This window comes from Tamandua tetradactyla, chromosome 25 (assembly GCF_023851605.1).
Source record: "Tamandua tetradactyla isolate mTamTet1 chromosome 25, mTamTet1.pri, whole genome shotgun sequence".
In the NCBI taxonomy this organism is placed as follows: domain Eukaryota; kingdom Metazoa; phylum Chordata; class Mammalia; order Pilosa; family Myrmecophagidae; genus Tamandua; species Tamandua tetradactyla.
The window spans coordinates 29,487,465-29,504,890 of record NC_135351.1 but is presented as its reverse complement, the minus strand read 5'-3'; the positions used below and the strand labels follow the sequence as shown (position 1 = coordinate 29,504,890).

General features: G+C 40.3%; 4 protein-coding genes and 1 pseudogene across 4 annotated transcripts; 3 read left to right on the top strand and 2 right to left on the bottom strand.

Annotated features, from left to right (window-relative positions):
• Window positions 1–807: 807 nt before the first annotated feature.
• LOC143669222 (histone H2A type 1-E) lies at window positions 808–2,003 on the bottom strand. The gene has a single exon (XM_077143849.1). The coding sequence runs from the start codon at window positions 1,905–1,907 to the stop codon at window positions 1,515–1,517; it is 393 nt and encodes a 130-aa protein (XP_076999964.1). The 5' UTR covers window positions 1,908–2,003; the 3' UTR covers window positions 808–1,514.
• Window positions 2,004–2,179: 176 nt separating this feature from the next.
• LOC143669223 (histone H2B type 1-K) lies at window positions 2,180–4,356 on the top strand. Its single transcript, XM_077143850.1, has 2 exons — window positions 2,180–2,626; window positions 3,666–4,356. The coding sequence occupies exon 1, from the start codon at window positions 2,237–2,239 to the stop codon at window positions 2,615–2,617; it is 381 nt and encodes a 126-aa protein (XP_076999965.1). The 5' UTR covers window positions 2,180–2,236; the 3' UTR covers window positions 2,618–2,626; window positions 3,666–4,356.
• A 3,986-nt stretch (window positions 4,357–8,342) lies between these two features.
• LOC143669221 (histone H2A type 1-D) lies at window positions 8,343–8,936 on the top strand. Its single transcript, XM_077143848.1, has one exon. It carries the CDS (start codon window positions 8,415–8,417, stop codon window positions 8,805–8,807), a length of 393 nt encoding a protein of 130 aa, XP_076999963.1. The 5' UTR covers window positions 8,343–8,414; the 3' UTR covers window positions 8,808–8,936.
• Window positions 8,937–8,938: 2 nt separating this feature from the next.
• LOC143668955 (histone H3.1-like) lies at window positions 8,939–10,150 on the top strand (annotated as a pseudogene).
• On the bottom strand, window positions 9,367–10,951 carry LOC143669220 (histone H1.4-like). The gene has a single exon (XM_077143847.1). The coding sequence runs from the start codon at window positions 10,876–10,878 to the stop codon at window positions 10,249–10,251; it is 630 nt and encodes a 209-aa protein (XP_076999962.1). The 5' UTR covers window positions 10,879–10,951; the 3' UTR covers window positions 9,367–10,248.
• Between the last annotated feature and the right edge of the window lie 6,475 nt (window positions 10,952–17,426).

Genomic DNA, 17,426 nt, shown 5'->3' with positions numbered 1-17,426 from the left:
ATGGTAGGAAACCTTCCTTCCTTTTGATAAATACCTGGGAGCTATTCTGCACCTCCTCCCCACAAATGCACTTTCCAATTTGAAGCAGTCTGGATAGTAAGAAGTGAAGATTTCCTAAAATGAAATAACGGAAAAGTACACACCATTATATATCTTATATGAACCACACACAAGGTCCTTTGTCAGAACACGATTCTGTGAACTTCTAATTCTGGACCAAAAAATTCCTGAGAAGAGCTTTTCAATAGGGAAGTTAAAATAAGTGAAAGCAATAACAGCAAATAAAATGAGTGCCTGTGAAAAGAGCCTTATTTCAATTCAGAGTTAACAATCGCCTTGGTTTACGCCCCCACCACAGATGCAGCAAGTAAGCTGGTGGCTGCTGTCCCTGGTCATGTAAACCGGCTAGCTGCTTGCTCAGAGCCTTACTCCTGGTTTGGTTTGCATAAGCCTAGAACCAAGTAGAGATGGAAAGTGATAGGACAGTAATAATACTGTGGTTTCTGATCTTATTTACAGGAGCAGGTCAGTCCTCTTCATATGTCAGCTCAGTGATGTAATGGTCTTCTGATTGCTCCCCAAAAATTGATTAGATTTCCTTTAAAGATTGATTGGATAGCCAAATATTATTTAGCAATGTACTTAATAAATTTAGTCCATAAAAGTGAGCTTTCATCATGCATCTATGTGATGATGTTAAGAATTACTGATTGCATATGTAGAATGGTATGATTTCTAAATGTTGGGTTAATTTCTTTTTTCCATTAATTAATAAAAAAAACAAAACAAAACAAAAAAAGTGAGCTTTCATTTAGGATTGATTTTAGTGTACAGGGTTTATTGAGTTTTACTAGAAAGAGAAATAGCCAACTGAATTTAAAACTCCCACTGGCAGGAATGCCATTGTACCTAATATTTGCAAAGCCCACCCTGAAATATGATCGATCAATTCTTTTTTCTTCTCATTTCTTTCACTCGTTTCTAGGCGTTTGAGTGCAAATTTATCTGAATATAGTGTATGAATAATTACACACATGCATGCGTGTATTTGTATATGCGCACCACATATACAATAAAATGTATAAACGTACTGATACCCTAAAGTGGATTACTGCCATTTACATGTAGTCTTATATAGAAAGTCCTAGTTTAAACAGATTTAGAAGCTCTTTTCTCGCCACATAGTAATATTTCCCATCGTTGCTTCAGCAAATTGGGATGCCAGGTTTCACTAATTTTCCTAAAATATTTTTCATGGAACATAAAACATGATCAACAGCTTTAAATATAAACTGATGCATATTGGGGGAAGAACGGAAACTCGCAATTTTCACTTTTAAGTTTGAAGGCTAAGACAGATGAAGGGAAACCTGTTATATTAAATGACGGGAGGATAGTTAACGATCCAGCCATCAACTTCAGATGTTTTTCAGCGCTTTTTAGAAGAAATAGGTGGCTCTGAAAAGAACCTTTGCATTTCGGAGAAATTATGGGTAGGCTACTTACTAGGCGTCTCACTTGCCCTTGGCCTTGTGGTGGCTCTCGGTCTTCTTGGGCAGCAGTACGGCCTGAATGTTGGGCAGGACGCCGCCCTGCGCGATAGTCACGCGACCCAGCAGCTTATTGAGCTCCTCGTCGTTGCGAATGGCCAGCTGCAGATGGCGCGGGATGATGCGGGTCTTCTTGTTGTCGCGAGCCGCGTTGCCCGCCAGCTCCAGGATCTCGGCCGTCAGGTACTCCAGCACCGCCGCCAGGTACACCGGGGCGCCGGCCCCGACCCGCTCGGCGTAGTTGCCCTTGCGGAGCAGGCGGTGCACACGGCCCACCGGGAACTGCAGGCCCGCCCGGGAAGAGCGAGTTTTGGCCTTGGCGCGCGCCTTGCCGCCCTGCTTGCCGCGTCCAGACATGCCACTTATAGATAGCAAGCTTTACAGCCCTTAAACAAGGCAAAAAAGAAATGCGCTGAAAGGAGACTTAAGAAATCCATTTTAATGCTGGATTGGACGACTACTACGCCAGACTGATTGGTTAAAAATAATCTTGACGAGACAACCAATAAAAAAGGAGATATAATACATCTAATTTGCATATTTCCTGTCCAGTAACATATTATCAAATCAGATCACGATACTCTTTAAGCCTTTATTTGCATAGAAGTCTTATAAAATACAAGCGCCTAAGCGGAAGTAGCCACTGTAAGTTGACATTTTTTCCTGTGTTTGTAGTTTTCATCATCATGCCTGAGCCCGCCAAGTCCGCCCCGGCCCCAAAGAAGGGCTCCAAGAAGGCGGTGACCAAGGCGCAGAAGAAGGACGGCAAGAAGCGCAAGCGCAGCCGCAAGGAGAGCTACTCGGTGTACGTGTACAAGGTGCTGAAGCAGGTCCACCCCGACACCGGCATCTCGTCCAAGGCCATGGGCATCATGAACTCGTTCGTCAACGACATCTTCGAGCGCATCGCGGGCGAGGCGTCGCGCCTGGCGCATTACAACAAGCGCTCGACCATCACCTCCAGGGAGATCCAGACGGCCGTCCGCCTGCTGCTGCCCGGGGAGCTGGCCAAGCACGCCGTGTCCGAGGGCACCAAGGCCGTCACCAAGTACACCAGCGCCAAGTAAACTTGACGAGTAAGCTTTATACTTAAAGGCTCTTTTCAGAGCCACCCACTTTTTCAATTTAAGAGCTGTGAACACCAATTTGAAAGCAAAATAAACAGGTGCGCGTTAGATACTGCTCACTTAGACTAAAAGAATAGTTACTGGCTACATATCCACGGCCAATTATTGGTCCTATAAAAAAGATAAAAACAGTGGTTGACACTAGGATGATCCCAAACAGTAGCAGTGAGTATCCTCCAAGGTACCTAATTGAGGATTAGCCCTCAGGTAGGATAACACAACGTCTGGTGGTTTCTTCTAGCAGCCCAGGAAAGAAGCAAGTTTGCTTTTCTTGCAGGCAAAAATATACTGTTTGAACAATTGGTTGACGTAAGCTCCTAGTTAACACTACCACTGTCCTATTCTATGAAGATAATGTAAAATTACTTAAAAGTTGCACTTCTTGCAACTACAACATAAGCTTTTGCCCCCAGCTATGAATGGCATGTTATGTGGAGGAAATGCTCATAATGTATGTGAATTTGAATCCAGTAAAAAAAGGTACTATTCTATATTATTTTTAAGTCATGAATAACAATACTCCCACACTTAATTCACATTCAGGCATGAAATAGAGCACACAACGATGACATAAACAAGCAAATGAAACAGTCTAAGAACTAAGCAACAAGAAACATTTAAGAGAATGAAAATTATGCCTAGCTGATATGTGAAAGCTATTATATAAATGGTCAAGTTTTGTTTTCTTTCTCAGATACCTAAACAAGGGGAGCACATGAACCCCCTGAAGTTATTTGCATAATGTGCCCATATGGCCTTCCACCCCTTCTAGAATAGAATGTACATATCTTTCTTCGAATTCTAAAAAAATTCTGAGACCCACTGTGGAAAGCAAAATAATGCTACCCCATGTAGGCCTCACACCCCAATCCCCAGGGCCTGTGATTGTATTTGGTTACAGGGCAAAGGGGAATTGAGTTTACAGGTGGAATTCTGTTTGCTAATCAACTGCCTTTAACTATAGAGATTTTCTCTGATTTTCCCACAGTGACCAGTGTAAGCACAAAGGTCTTTAAAAGCGGAAGAGGGAACCTAAAGAACCAGAGAGAAGGCAGCATGAGAAGGAATTGGCTCCAGATCACTGGCTTTGGATTTGGAAGCAGGAGACCATATGCCAAGGAATACTGGTGGCCTCTATGGCATGAAGAAGTTCTAGAGCCTCCAGAAAGAATGCAGCCCTGCTGACACCTTGACTTTAGCTCCTTGGTATCATTCGCGTCCCATTTCTGATACACACAACTGAAAATAAGAAATCTGTGTTAGTGGTAATTTGGCATACCAGCCATGAAACTAATTCACCCACACAAGTTTAAGAATCATTAATTAATGCAATCATTAATATTCTTTAACATTATAACCATGTATATTTAAATTTAAATATAAAGATACTATTACATTATTATAACTATTGTAACTTTATCCTAAATAGAGCAGGCTCATGTAATTTTGAAATTGCTTTTATTTCGAGAGCATCAATACACACTTTTTAAATTTAGTGATTAGGGCATCAGATTTTGTTTTAACAGCACAAAACCTAGTTTCATGGAACAGTGCTTTCTCCACTCATTGTAAATATTTTCATTATTTCTGAATCTTATATATTACTTCAAAAAGCTTGCATTCATTATCTGTAATGATTAATGAGAAAACTTACCTCATAATATCCATAATAATTTCATGAATTTTAAACCCATCCAAAATGCTTGTTTAACTTTTATTGTTATTGCATCTGTTTTTACAAAAAAATCATAGATTTTATTTTAATAATACTCTCATTTTATAAGTAAGGAACAGAGGGTGACAACTTGTTTATTTAAGTTCCTGAACTCAAATATAAAGCAAGGTCTTTTGATATGTTCTTTCAAAGATGTCTTGTTCAGAATTCAAAATCACTTCACATCTGTCAATTTCTCAATGCTTTACAAAGCATTTTTAGAAATATTATCTCCTCTCCCCAAAACAAGGTTATATCTCTTTTCCTAGTGGATCTTTTATCCATAATGTTATGTGTCTTGACAAAGTCAACCACCAAAAATGGAGGCTTGGTTAAGGTAGGGCAGGAAATCGCATATCCTAGAGACCTGTAGGGTGCCCTAAACAAAACGAAACAAAAAACAGAATAAAGCAAAACAAAATAAAATAAAATAAAACCTCATTCTCCTAGAATAAATGATTTACCTAACTCTGAGAACTGATGTTGATAAACCCCATTTTGAGGACTGGGACCATGTCGCATCTGATAATTAAAGGGTCTAATGTTGATAGAGTTCAATAAGCAAATGCTTTAAAATGGAAAGTAGCCGAAAAAAACAACTAATGAACAACAACAACAACACGAAATCAAAATGGGAAGTTTTTTTTAAAAAACTTAAATTTAAATTTAAAGCCTCCTTTAAATCAATGGAGGCTTGAGGTCATTCAGGGCTCAATCAGGAAACAGAAAACTGTTACTATGTTAAGAAAGATAATTTAATAAAATTGACATAAGTATTGGAAGAGTGAAAAAGCAAAATCAGATCCTGATAAGTTCCAGACCATTGAAGGAAGCAACAGCTACAATGTAGGGCTGTGGGCATAAAGGATAAGAGTGACACTATTAGTTCCTAGAAACTTAGAGGGGAGAAGTCTGAGGGAATGAGATGAAGCTGGTTCTAGAAGTGTAGGAAAGTAAGGTGGAAATTGGAACCAAATGCTGGTGCCAAGGTGAAAGATCATTAGTGGGGTGATAGTGACAGTAATAGAAAGTTCCCTCTTTGACCTCCTCCCTTCTACTATTGCTAGTGTCCTCTATTTGTTGAACCTACCAAAATTCAAGTTGGAGGAGTAGCAGGAAGGGGATGAGGGAAGGTAGAGGGAGAATACTAGAACACTAGCCCTTGGACCATATACAGTATAGAGATTGGGGGTTGGGGTGGGGGTATTTGAAGCAGAGAAAGAAAGATGAACTCAGTTCTTAAACACACGGGCCTCTTGGTAGGCTGCTCACAGGACAGTGAGCCTCTCTGAGAGCTAAGGACTCCAAGAGAGGGAGAGAACCAAACAAACTACAATGTATTTTGTAAACAAATCTTGGAAGTGATAAACCATCATTTCTGTTTTATTGTATTAATCACTCTGGCAGGCAGCCTAAAAAATTTTGCCCAATGATTACACAAAGGGATCTGCACATCCCTTTCAGTGTGGCCTGGACTTTCTCATGAATAGGATCTAGCAGAAGCAATAGGATCCCACTTATGAGATGAAATAATAAAAGTTCTGTGGCTTCCCTCTTGCTCTCTTCCCTTCCTGCCTCTAAAACAAGTCAACTGTCAATTTTATGAGCTGCCCTGTGAAGAGAAGCCCATGTTACAAGGAACTGAAATTTGGTCTCATTCTTCATGAGGAGCACATCAAAGAGAGGAGGGGGATGAGTTGAAGGGAACCGAGAAGTGACAGAGGAGAAAGTTTGAAATGGGTCACTAACTATACATCTATGATTATTGCTGATGACAATTTTGGACAAAGAAAGCAGAATGCTCACCCATCCCATCCCAGCCCACCTCACCTTTGCCAGCCTAACAACTGAAAATCAGAACACAATTTATTAGCTACAATAATTGATGTCTTTTACATTCAAATTCTATAAGTCATGGAGCAATGACATGAAAATCCATACAAAATAATCACAAAAATATTTAAGTAGCAAAATGGCAATTTAACCTTAAACAGGCCAAGCAAATACTTGGATAAATCTGCACATGTACATATAAAGTTCTAGCCACAGCCATTCTCTGCTATGACACCAGCTCTTTACAAATAAAAGGATGTATATACAGGTTTATTTTCCTGTAATTATAAGGACTTTCAGATGTAGAAGTAGGAAGCAACCAGCCCCATCTCCGTACTGCCAAACACCTTCATTTACCAGCCTTCAACAATAAAAAAGCATGCATTCTGAGATTGGGAAACTCGGTTGTAAAGGTCATTTTGTTAAACATTAAAATCAACATGATTAGGGTTTTTAAAAAAGCCAAAAGCACAAAGCCAACAAAGTGAAAGTAAAACTACAACCCTAAAACACAAAAACTGCTCGAGGGCAACAGGACAGGTGATGAGAGTACATAACGTAATCATCCAGCTGCAGTGCAGACTGAAGACTGGGGGCCAAGTTGACTTGACTATAAACCCACATTTCCTAGATCTGAACATCACCTCTGACACATGGTCATTTTACATTACAACTCTTTATAAGAGAAATGAACTGACTCTGAAAAGAGCTCTTGAGTTACATTCAAAGACACAGTTGGCAAGTTTACTTAGCGCTGGTGTAGTTGGTGATGGCCTTGGGGCCCTCGGACACAGTGCTCTTGGCGTGGCCTTGGACGAGATGCCGGTGCCCGGGTGGACCTGCTTCAGCACCTTGTACACGTACACCGAGTAGCTCTCCTTGCGGCTGCGCTTGCGCTTCTTGCCGTCCTTCTTCTGCGCCTTGGTCACCGCCTTCTTGGAGCCCTTCTTTGGGGCTGGGGTGGACTTGGCGGGCTCAGGTATAGTAAGTATGGACTAAGTTTTTAAATTTTTTTTTCACTTTTTTAAAGCATTTATTATTATGAAATATATACAAAAAAAGCAGTAAGTTTCAAAGTACATTGTAACAAGTAGTTATAGAACAGATTTAAGAGTTTGAAAAGAGTTGTTCCACATTTTTGGGTTTTTCATTCCAGCTGCTCCAAGACCCTGGAGATGAAAAGAAATATCAATACAATGATTCCGCAGTCATTCTCATTTGTTAAATCCTATCTTCTCTGTTATAACTCCTTCTCCTTTGATCCTTCTCCCTTTTTCTTTTTACAGCTTGAGACATTTATTTCCAGAACACTGGATTATAATGTTTAATACTGTTTTTAAAACTTTTTTAATGGTATAATATAACATATACAAAGTAAAGAAAAAAAAAAGCAAGTTTTCAAAGCACTCTTCAACAAGTAGTTACAGGACAGATTCCAAAGTTTGTCATGGGCTACCATACCATCATTTCAGGTTTTTCTTCTAGCTGCTCTAGAATACTTTTGTTTTATCATCACAATCTACTTTTGTGTGTGTGTGTGAAAAATAACATATACAAAAAAGCAATAAATTGAAATGCAGAGCACAATTAGTTGTAGAACAGGTTTCAGAGTTTGGTATCGGTTACAGTTCCACAATTTTAGATTTTTACTTCCACCTGTTCTAAGACACTGGAGAATAAAAGAAATATCAAGGTAATGATTTGCAATCATATTCTTTTGTTAAACCCTACCTTCTCTGTATTATACAGAGGGGACCCATCTGGTGGTTCTAGGTTTCTGGAAAGTTATCCTAGGGCATGAAATCTTTGAAGAATCCTATATATTGTCCTAAATATTCTTTAGGATTGGCTGGAATGGTTTTGGATGGGGTATTATTATTACTGTAAACTAAGTTTTAAAAGATGGAAATAGAAAACACCTTATGCCAAACTTTTAATATTTATAGGATCCTATGCAAAAGAAGTATTCCAATAGTTTACACTCTGATTGGATACGTTGTTTCAGGCTGTATGCAAATTAGGTGACTGTGACTCTCCTTTATGATTGGTTAAAATTGTAGCAAGCACTTTAACCAATCGAAAGCTGGAATTTGCAATCCTGCTTTCAAGTATAATACTTTCTCATTTGCTGAAAAATCTTACGAGTTTTCTCCTTTTTGCTTTGAATTATCGTATTTCTAGACGCTCGAAATGTCTGGACGTGGTAAACAAGGAGGTAAGGCTCGCGCTAAAGCCAAAACGCGCTCTTCTAGGGCGGGGTTGCAGTTTCCCGTGGGCCGAGTGCACCGTCTGCTCCGCAAAGGGAACTATTCGGAGCGGGTTGGTGCTGGCGCCCCGGTGTACCTGGCGGCGGTGCTGGAGTACCTGACCGCCGAGATCCTGGAGCTGGCGGGCAACGCGGCCCGCGACAACAAGAAGACCCGCATCATCCCGCGCCACCTGCAGCTGGCCATCCGCAACGACGAGGAACTCAATAAGCTGCTGGGCAAGGTGACCATCGCGCAGGGCGGCGTCCTGCCCAACATCCAGGCCGTGCTGCTGCCCAAGAAGACCGAGAGCCACCACAAGGCTAAGGGGAAGTGAATTTGGTAAATTTCCTGGAATTTTGGGATTTCAGATTGTCTTTTAAACCCAAAGGCTCTTTTCAGAGCCACCACTTACTTGGTGTAAGGGGCCTCACCATTACTGATCTACGCTTATTTCTGCTTGCAGTCATGTCTACTACTGAAAGTAAGTAGTTTTGACCCAAACTTAGTAAAATTAAAAGCAAGTTTATATTGTGTATGTATCATGATTATTTAGAAAGCTGTTATAACTTCTGCTTTCTCAAGGCTGTTGCTTATATGCAAACCCTCATTACCGTAATAAAACCGTAACCTTTAAAGCGAGTTTAATTCTTGTTAAGCTCCCAGCTACTCTGGGAACACAGTGAAGGGCCTATCAAGCTAAATGAAATTACAGGTTTAAAATGGTAGTGTCGGTAGTATCCTTTACAACAATATCGCTTACGACAATTCTAAGAAACTGAAAATTCCTCAGTTACTAAGCTCCCTAAATTACACGAGATTAAAAAAAAAAGCACTTAGCCAACTACATGGTAGCGCGCCTTTTAAAGTTGTGAATCAAAAAGAAAGCCAGAGTGTTTCAGGCGACATCATTGTGAAGTTTTATTAAGCAGATGCAGGAGTAATTTTGTTAGGTCTGCGAAGAAACGTCAAAGAGCATTGTAAACATACATCAACATAAAAGAGAAACAGAAGCAGTTAAAACCAAAGGGGCGGGGGAGATGCTAACTCTTGGTCCAAACACGAGATTCCTGAGCTCACCGGGTGAAGATCGCCACCACACCTTCAGGAAGAGCTTCCGGGAAACACTATCGTTGTCCAATCAGAAAGTGACAGCCTTAAATATTGAGGCAGAAAAGTGTTCGCTTCCATTTTTCCATCAGGCAGGTTGCTTTCTGTAAGTTTATAAATAACCCGTACGAAACAGACGGCCACGACGTCCCCTGGCTACAAGGCGCCGGCGCAAGCAGCTGGCCACCAAGGCTGCCCGCAAGAGCGCGCCGGCCACCGGCGGCTTGAAGAAGCCGCACCGCTACCAGAAGTTCACCGAGCTGCTGATCCGCAAGCTGCCGTTCCAGCGGCTGGTGCGTGAGATCGCGCAGGACTTTTAAGACCGACCTGCGCTTCCAGAGCTTGGTCGTGATGGCGCTGCAGGAAGTGTGCGAGGCCTACCCGGTAGGGTCTTCGAGACACCAACCTATGCGTCATTCCCGCCACGCTTGTCACCATGGTAGCTCGCCCAATACATTGGTGGTGAACTTGACAGTCTAATCTCCAAAATATTTTTTCAGAACCAACCACCTTATCGGTGGATGATGCTAAAACTACATTTACTCTCCCCACCCCGATGCACCTCGCACCCTCCCCCTTATTGCCTAAACAAATTTACGAAGCTCCTTTATAGAATAGTTGGGTGGCTCTGAAAAGAGCCGTTATGATACGTAGGAGTGGCAGTTTCTTTACTTCTTTTTGGGTGCTGCTTTCCTGGCCTTCGCTACTTTAGGTTTGGCTCCCTTAGGCTTAGGCGCCTTGGCCTTTGCCGGACTGCCGGTCTTCTTCGGCTTAGCTGCTTTCGCTTTTTTTGGACTCTTGGCGACTTTCTTCGTCGCCGCTGGCTTCTTCGCTTTTTTCGGCGTCTTCTTGACGCTTTTCTTCGGAGTAGCCGCTGCTGTAGCCTTCCTGGGCTTCTTGGCGGACCCGGAGACCTTTCTGGGCTTGGCTGCACCGCCTTTCTTGGCCTTAGGCTTGACCTCCCCAGAAGCCGCCTTGTTGAACTTGAAAGAGCCCGAGGCGCCGGTGCCTTTGGTCTGCACCAAGGTGCCCTTGCTCACCAGGCTCTTGAGACCGAGTTTGATGCGGCTGTTGTTCTTTTCCACGTCGTAACCGGCAGCTGCCAGCGCCTTTTTGAGCGCAGCCAGAGACACCCCGCTGCGCTCTTTGGAAGCGGCCACTGCCTTCGTGATGAGTTCGGATACCGGGGGCCCCGATGCTTTACGCTTTACGGCACCCGCTGGCTTACGGGCCTTTTTTTTCGTCGGCGTCTTCTCCGCTGCAGGAGTGGCAGGTGCTACAGGTGCAGTTTCTGACATAATTGTAAGCGTGTGTACCGAAAAGTAAAGCAAAAAGTCTCTGAGTTGAGCGCCGAGAGCCGGGCGTGAGTGTGTATATATAGACAGTGACGCTGCGCGCTGATTGGCTCCGAGTTTAGTCTTCCAGTTTGCAGTGAGCTAGTCTTAGCTCTGTCCCGGAATTGTGTTTGTTACAATTCAGGAATGCAAAAAATTAAAAATTCCCGTGGAGGAATCACACTAATTCTATTCTAGAATGAATCCGGACTGCCTCAGCTTTGAGATTTTCATATTTTCATTCTCCAGTTTTTATTATGTCGGCTTCAGGCTCTCTCGAAAGCCCCTAACTCTCTGGCAAATTCACAGGTCAGAGAGACAACTTCTTGATTTTCGTTTAAAATATAAATTCTTCCCTTTGTGCCTGCAAGTACTTGCTCTCTAATAATGTTCTATACTTTCTTGGCTTTTCTTTCGCTCAACAACTGCTTGATTTTCTTTGAGATTTACCCAGAAAATCTGTTTTGTATTAGGGGAAGTAACACACGCTCTTTCTGGATTTGTCTACAAGAATATTAGTAACAGAGGCTTGGAATAGCGATTCTTTCTGCCAAGAAAAGGCGCTCTTTCAGGCTGAAAAAGTGTTAATATGGAATTTTGTGTCTATTAGGAAGGTTGGTACATTTGGGGGGTTCAAGTATTCAGCATTTCTTTTGGCAAATTAAGAATGCAATGATCAATAATCCCTGTGACATGGTAGTTCTGCCTGGATTGCAATCGCTGATCATAGAGAAGAGCCAAGAAAAAAAACAAGTGAGTTAGACCCTTTTATGTTATTCTTTCCAATTGGTTTTATGGAGGAGATCAATTATTAGAATGGTCAGGAGTGTTTCAAGAGAATAGTGTGCTAAGCTTGGAGAAGATAAATTTAGGCAAAATATTTAAGTAATCAAGGTTTATGCTCCACTCTTTATCTTCATGTATATTTATTTTCCTTGAAAGGGAAATTTCTTTAAAATCATGTTTTATATTCACCACTAAATCTATTCCAGCAAGGTTTATGGGAAACACATCATGGCATATGCTCAATGTTGAGTAGGAAATTGATGGCAGAAAGTGATTTAATTTGTTCTTCACTTCTCAAACTATATATTCATCTCTAGTTAGTATGTGTTTCCTTTAAAACATGTCCAAGTCTATACTGTACTAAGACAATGAAGGAGAGAAACGCTAGTAATAGATGAGCACAGTCTAAGAGATAAGGATTTCACACCTCTCCTTTGTTTTATGAAAGTCACAGATGTCGGATTACTTCATGTAGCACACCCAACTTCGACATACAAAAATTAACACGTTAAATTTAAAGACAAGAACCCAGCTCAATAAAAATGATTTTACCTTGAATGTATATTCACTTTTCCATGAAGCTCATTTATTCCTAATCTTTTAAAATTGTTTTTGACTCATTGTGGTTGGTTTTCTGCAGCACTAATCAAGGAAGCACAGCCATCTACGTGTAGGAATTCTCCAAGGTACTGCCACTTTCACCTTTACTTAGCTTTCTCTGAACTCTCTCCCTTCATGCCTATCCTCTAGTCTAAATGTCAAATCTGCAATTTTACATGCTTGGTGGATATTTGTTTGTACATCTACCTAAACCAGACTCAACATGACCAATCTCATCTTAGAAGCTTCTAGTCAAAATACAACCTTCCAACTGACATTTGTATAAGTTCTATTGACATTGTCATTCTTTAATAAACTTGCACGAAAACTTCAACTCTCCTTTTTCCTTTGTCAACAAATCCAGTCTGTCACTGGGTTTCATGAATTCTTCTTAAATTCACCTCTCTTCTTTCATTTCCCTGGCCATGGTTATAATTCTGGCTCCTTGGTTTCTTGAGTAGATTGGCTAATCTCACAGTCTTCTAGTGGGCTTCTCTTTCCTCTCAGCTCTTTGAGCTATAAGTCATTCTCTTCATTCCTGTCGGTGAAATATTCTTCACGTTGGCCTCCATATGACCTGCAATAGGTATAAGGATATGTGTGACCCTGTTCCTTCTTCTTTTTTGACTCTACCTTGGCATTGGTGGCATCAGCAGCCATGTTTCAGTTGCCAACATGCAGCTCTTTGTGCCCAAGTGGGAGAAACGTTCAAGGTAACTGGCCAGGATGAAGGCTCATGTATTGTTGCACAAAGGCAGCGCCCTGGAAGATTAAGTTGTGTTTCTGACAGGCACATCCCTGGAAGATGACCCTAGCCTTGGTCATCTTGGGGTGAAGGCCTTCTCTGGAAATAGCCAGTCACATTCTTGGAGGTTAAGTCCATGGTTCCCTGAGAGGTCAGACACCCAGTGTGGCCAAACAGAAAAAGAAGAATATGGGTCCAGTCAAGCAAGGGATCCAATACAATCAGCCCCTTGTCAATGTCATTCCCATCTTTGGGAAGATGGGCCTTATGGTTAACTCTTAAGTCCTCATAATTCTGGCTTTTTCTAACAAAGTCTCAGCCTGGCTAAAAAAAAAAATTGAAATGACCCATCTTCCTGTAACTTTCTAATTTCAGAATAAGCTCTTTCATATGGCATTCAAATTCGTGTATATGGCTTTAAATCATCATCATCACAATGTGATTTAGAGAACAAGCACAGACCTTGCAGTCATTTGGATCTGTATTTGAGTTGAGTGTGGCAGCTTACAAACTGCATGATCATGGTCAAATTATCTAACCTTTCATGGAATGTTTTTCCATTTTTCCTTTCCTTACCCTTTCCCTCTCCCTGTTTTAAAAGTCAAGGTATACTTCAGAATAATTTAATGAATTCTTAATGCATTGAAATGTTTATGTGTGTCGTTCCCTATTTCTTAAACTGAATGAGACATCTCTGTTGAATTTCTGCATTGATTTCTTAAGTGACCAATCTGCTTCATTTTATCTACTTTTTCTGCTTTTAAATCTTCCTGGTAGATTGTAGAACTATGGACTTGGTGCTATAGATTTGATATACAACGATTTTGGTACAAGACTTTATACAAATACACATAGGCAGTCCATGTTGAACCACAACTCAAGGGTGCCCTTCATCCCATTGCATGGCATTATGCTTTCACCATGAAACCATCCCCAATGCTTGTTTCTCTACTATGATACCCTGTAGAGTACTATTGGCATAGAGTGGGTGCTTGGCTCTTATTATTCATTTTAAGTGAATGAGGATCACAATGATCAGTTGGAGTCTTATTCACAATTGAAGATGTAGAACAATTATGAAATAAGTAACTTGTCAATGGTAATTGAGCTCTGAGTGGCCCATAATATGCCTCTCCTTAGAGAGTTTTAATCTTTACATTAATCCAGACAGAGATTTCATGTTTCTGCAACCAATGGACCTTATGGTTTCTTTCACATGTTGGGAAAATACAATTCTTTCAACAAAAAGACTCCACTGAATCAGTATAGAAGAGAGAGAGGACATGATTTGTGATTGAATAAGTACTAAGAGATTTACATGAATATAAGGTAGCACAAAAGTGTCTACAAGGTTAGGACAAAATCTCAGTCATTTTATACAACAAAGCAGAAGATAAAACAACAACTGGTCTTATTTCCTGGAGAGACAAATTCCCTACATAAATTGAAAGAAACCTCTAAGTTAATTTCAGAGGTACATTTCTATATATCTGGAGAATATTTGACTCAAAATCTTGGAGAGAGCTCTACTTTGTAAATATTGGAGACTGAACTTAATCCTTAGAAAGATGTATCTCTATTCTTAATATTAGAGTAAGGACTCAGACGTACCTTGTCTCAAGGAAAATCCCTAAGAAAGGAGGGAGGGAAACTAACTTCTCCTTTCTATAATTGGAGAAGATTATTACCATTTACACTTCTTATACCTCCATCAAATTATTGTTACTACCATATGATTTTCATTCCAATATTAATGGAATTTCGTAATGCTCTTCTCTGCACATTTTTGAAGCCCAGGGTCTTTCAAGGCTTTCAGGATAAAATAAGTAGCTTGTTCTGCCATTAAGCTTTCAGTGGCCCATAATAAGGCTCTCCTTAGGGAGTTTTAATTTTCACATTAATCCAGACAGAAATTTCATGTTTCGGCACCATGTCCTTTTTATTAAGATAATAAGAGGGATTCTTAAACATTTCTGTGCTATCAACCTTTATTACTGGACAAAGGTAGTGAATTATTTTGCCTGTGCACTCAAATAACCAATTCCTGAGGGGTTTCAAAGAGAGAAAAAAATTATTAGTAGGTGTGAAGCAGGAGATGAGGTGGTCTATCGGCCCCAAAATCTGTCTTCCTGGAACTGCAGTAATTCTGATAGTTGTATAGCATTAAAAGGTGTGCAGGTCTTAAGATAATGAGCAAAACGGCCCCAGATGATGTAATTAGAGGTGATTTAATTATCAAGCATTCATAGCTTGATTACATGCTTAGTCACAGAATAAATGTAAAGAAAGTTGTAGCCTTAATATGATGATGGGCATGACTTTTAGTATTATGAGGATAGGTGACCTATAGGTTAAAGTGTAAGCTGCTGTGCCTGTCAGGGAGGCCTATTTTGGTTAGATCCAGTTTCAAGTATCAAGACAGCTTTGGATTTGGGGTGGGTTAGTTCTGGACTGACTAAAGATCCTTCATTAATAAACATAAGGGGCTGTCTTTACTGATTACAAGACTCTAAAGTTGAAAAATTGGGTAAATAGTTACAAGTGAAGGTTAGTTACAAGATCTTTACAATCACAAGGGCACAGGATAAAGGCTATACAATCATTATCAGAGATCAAGGCAAATGGATTGCAAGTCAAAGATTTCAGGTATTTCCTTCTGTCTACTCTAATACACCAGAGAGAAAAGGGAACATCTATACAATAATTCAGTAATCAATATCATCTCTTAAATCCCAATTTTTAACAGTAACTTAAATGTGAACTTAAAACTGTAAGCAAGCTGGAATTATAACGTAGGTTTAGAGTGTGATTTTTAAAACAGCGTTTGAATAATTTGAAGCTAGAAGCAGGTTTTAATGGTAGCTTTTAATCCTACAAGGGAGCAATATGTAAATGTAAAGTCAGCAGCAGTATATAAATGTAAAGTCTGCACCCAGACCAGGAAAAGCTTTATTGCCCCAGACATCCCAAATATTAACAAGCCTTTCATCCATATATTAGGCTCAGAGGCACCTTCCCCAGGTGTCACAGGATTTAATCCTGAAGGAAATAGGACATAACGAAGATAAACTACTGAAATTCTCCAGACTTCTGTTACTTGTTAGCTGAAATGATTATCTCTCTTTGTGTCTGAGGGGTATAAAAGCCAACTGAACAATCTCTTCTGAGAGGCTGATTTGGGAAATCTCCCCAGCCCTTCTGTTTGAGTAATTAAACCTCCTTTTCCTCCTCAGCCTGGTAGTTCAGTGTGACTTCTGTTAGCATCCCAGAGCGATGAACCCAGGTTTGGGAAATGCCCCTTCTACAATTTTCTCAGTTACACCTCTTTATATGACTGATGAAGCTTATGGGTTCCTTCCAAGAATAAAGTTTTTAAATGCTTAAAACAAAATATATAGTATTACCAAAAAAAAAATGTTGAAATGCCATTATAAAATTATAAAAATCCAAATTGGTGAGATATCAACATATGTGCTTCTTTACTAATGTATTAAATAACAAGATCTATCTGTATGACTAAGAATTACCACAATTTAGCAGAAGTGAAATATTTAAATGATACTTTGAGATATCAACAACTGCAATATGAAAACAAAAATCGATTTTTTGTTCTATACATGTTCCCAGATCTCCTGAATCCTGCCTACTGATCCTAGGTCATGGATCCTTCTCTGGAATCTGTTTTCATACACTTTAAACTCTTGGCCACAACTGTGGGGAACTTGGTCCCCTTAAAAACTGAGGAAGAAAAGCCAATTTTCCATTCAAAGCAGCTGGCCACTGCTCAGGGAAATTAAGTATGAGCGAAGGCCTAAGTATTTTATCATTTTTGGAATACTGAAAATCAGTTTTTAGCAAATAAATACAGTGTGTAGGTGCATCTCTTCAGTGGGGTACTAAGTGAAGGAGTCGAGAGTCGCCACATTATAACACATTACAAAAACTAATATTTATTGAGTGCTTATTTGCAGATAGTCTTCTAAGCATTTTAAACATATTAGGTCTTTTAAACTTAACAAAATACCTATAGGCTTTAGCAGATACCGTTTAAATGAGGAAACTGAGAACAACCCATCTCTAGTCGCTGTATGCCAATGCGGTGGGGAAATAGCCCTGAAAGGTACAGTTGCTAGATGCACCCTGTCCGTGAGTAAAGGTATGATAAACCCATAGTTCTTTGAACTCACAACAGAAAAAGTTTCTTACATAGACCTCAATGCAGCCCTCAGTAATTTCTAGCTGGAATTCACCTCTAAATGTGCTACCTTTAGTTCCCTAATAGGTGTTGCTTCCTATGAAACGGAGCTCGAAGGATATTAAGGAATGACTAGAAAGAAAAAAAGAAAGACACAGTCGGGTTCAGGGGGTCTGAGGCTTAACT

Bases quoted from the DNA above. Each gene is read 5' to 3' on its own strand.
- LOC143669222 (XM_077143849.1), bottom strand. From the start codon at position 1,907: ATGTCTGGACGCGGCAAGCAGGGCGGCAAGGCGCGCGCCAAGGCCAAA.
- LOC143669221 (XM_077143848.1), top strand. From the start codon at position 8,415: ATGTCTGGACGTGGTAAACAAGGAGGTAAGGCTCGCGCTAAAGCCAAA.
- LOC143669220 (XM_077143847.1), bottom strand. From the start codon at position 10,878: ATGTCAGAAACTGCACCTGTAGCACCTGCCACTCCTGCAGCGGAGAAG.
- LOC143669223 (XM_077143850.1), top strand. From the start codon at position 2,237: ATGCCTGAGCCCGCCAAGTCCGCCCCGGCCCCAAAGAAGGGCTCCAAG.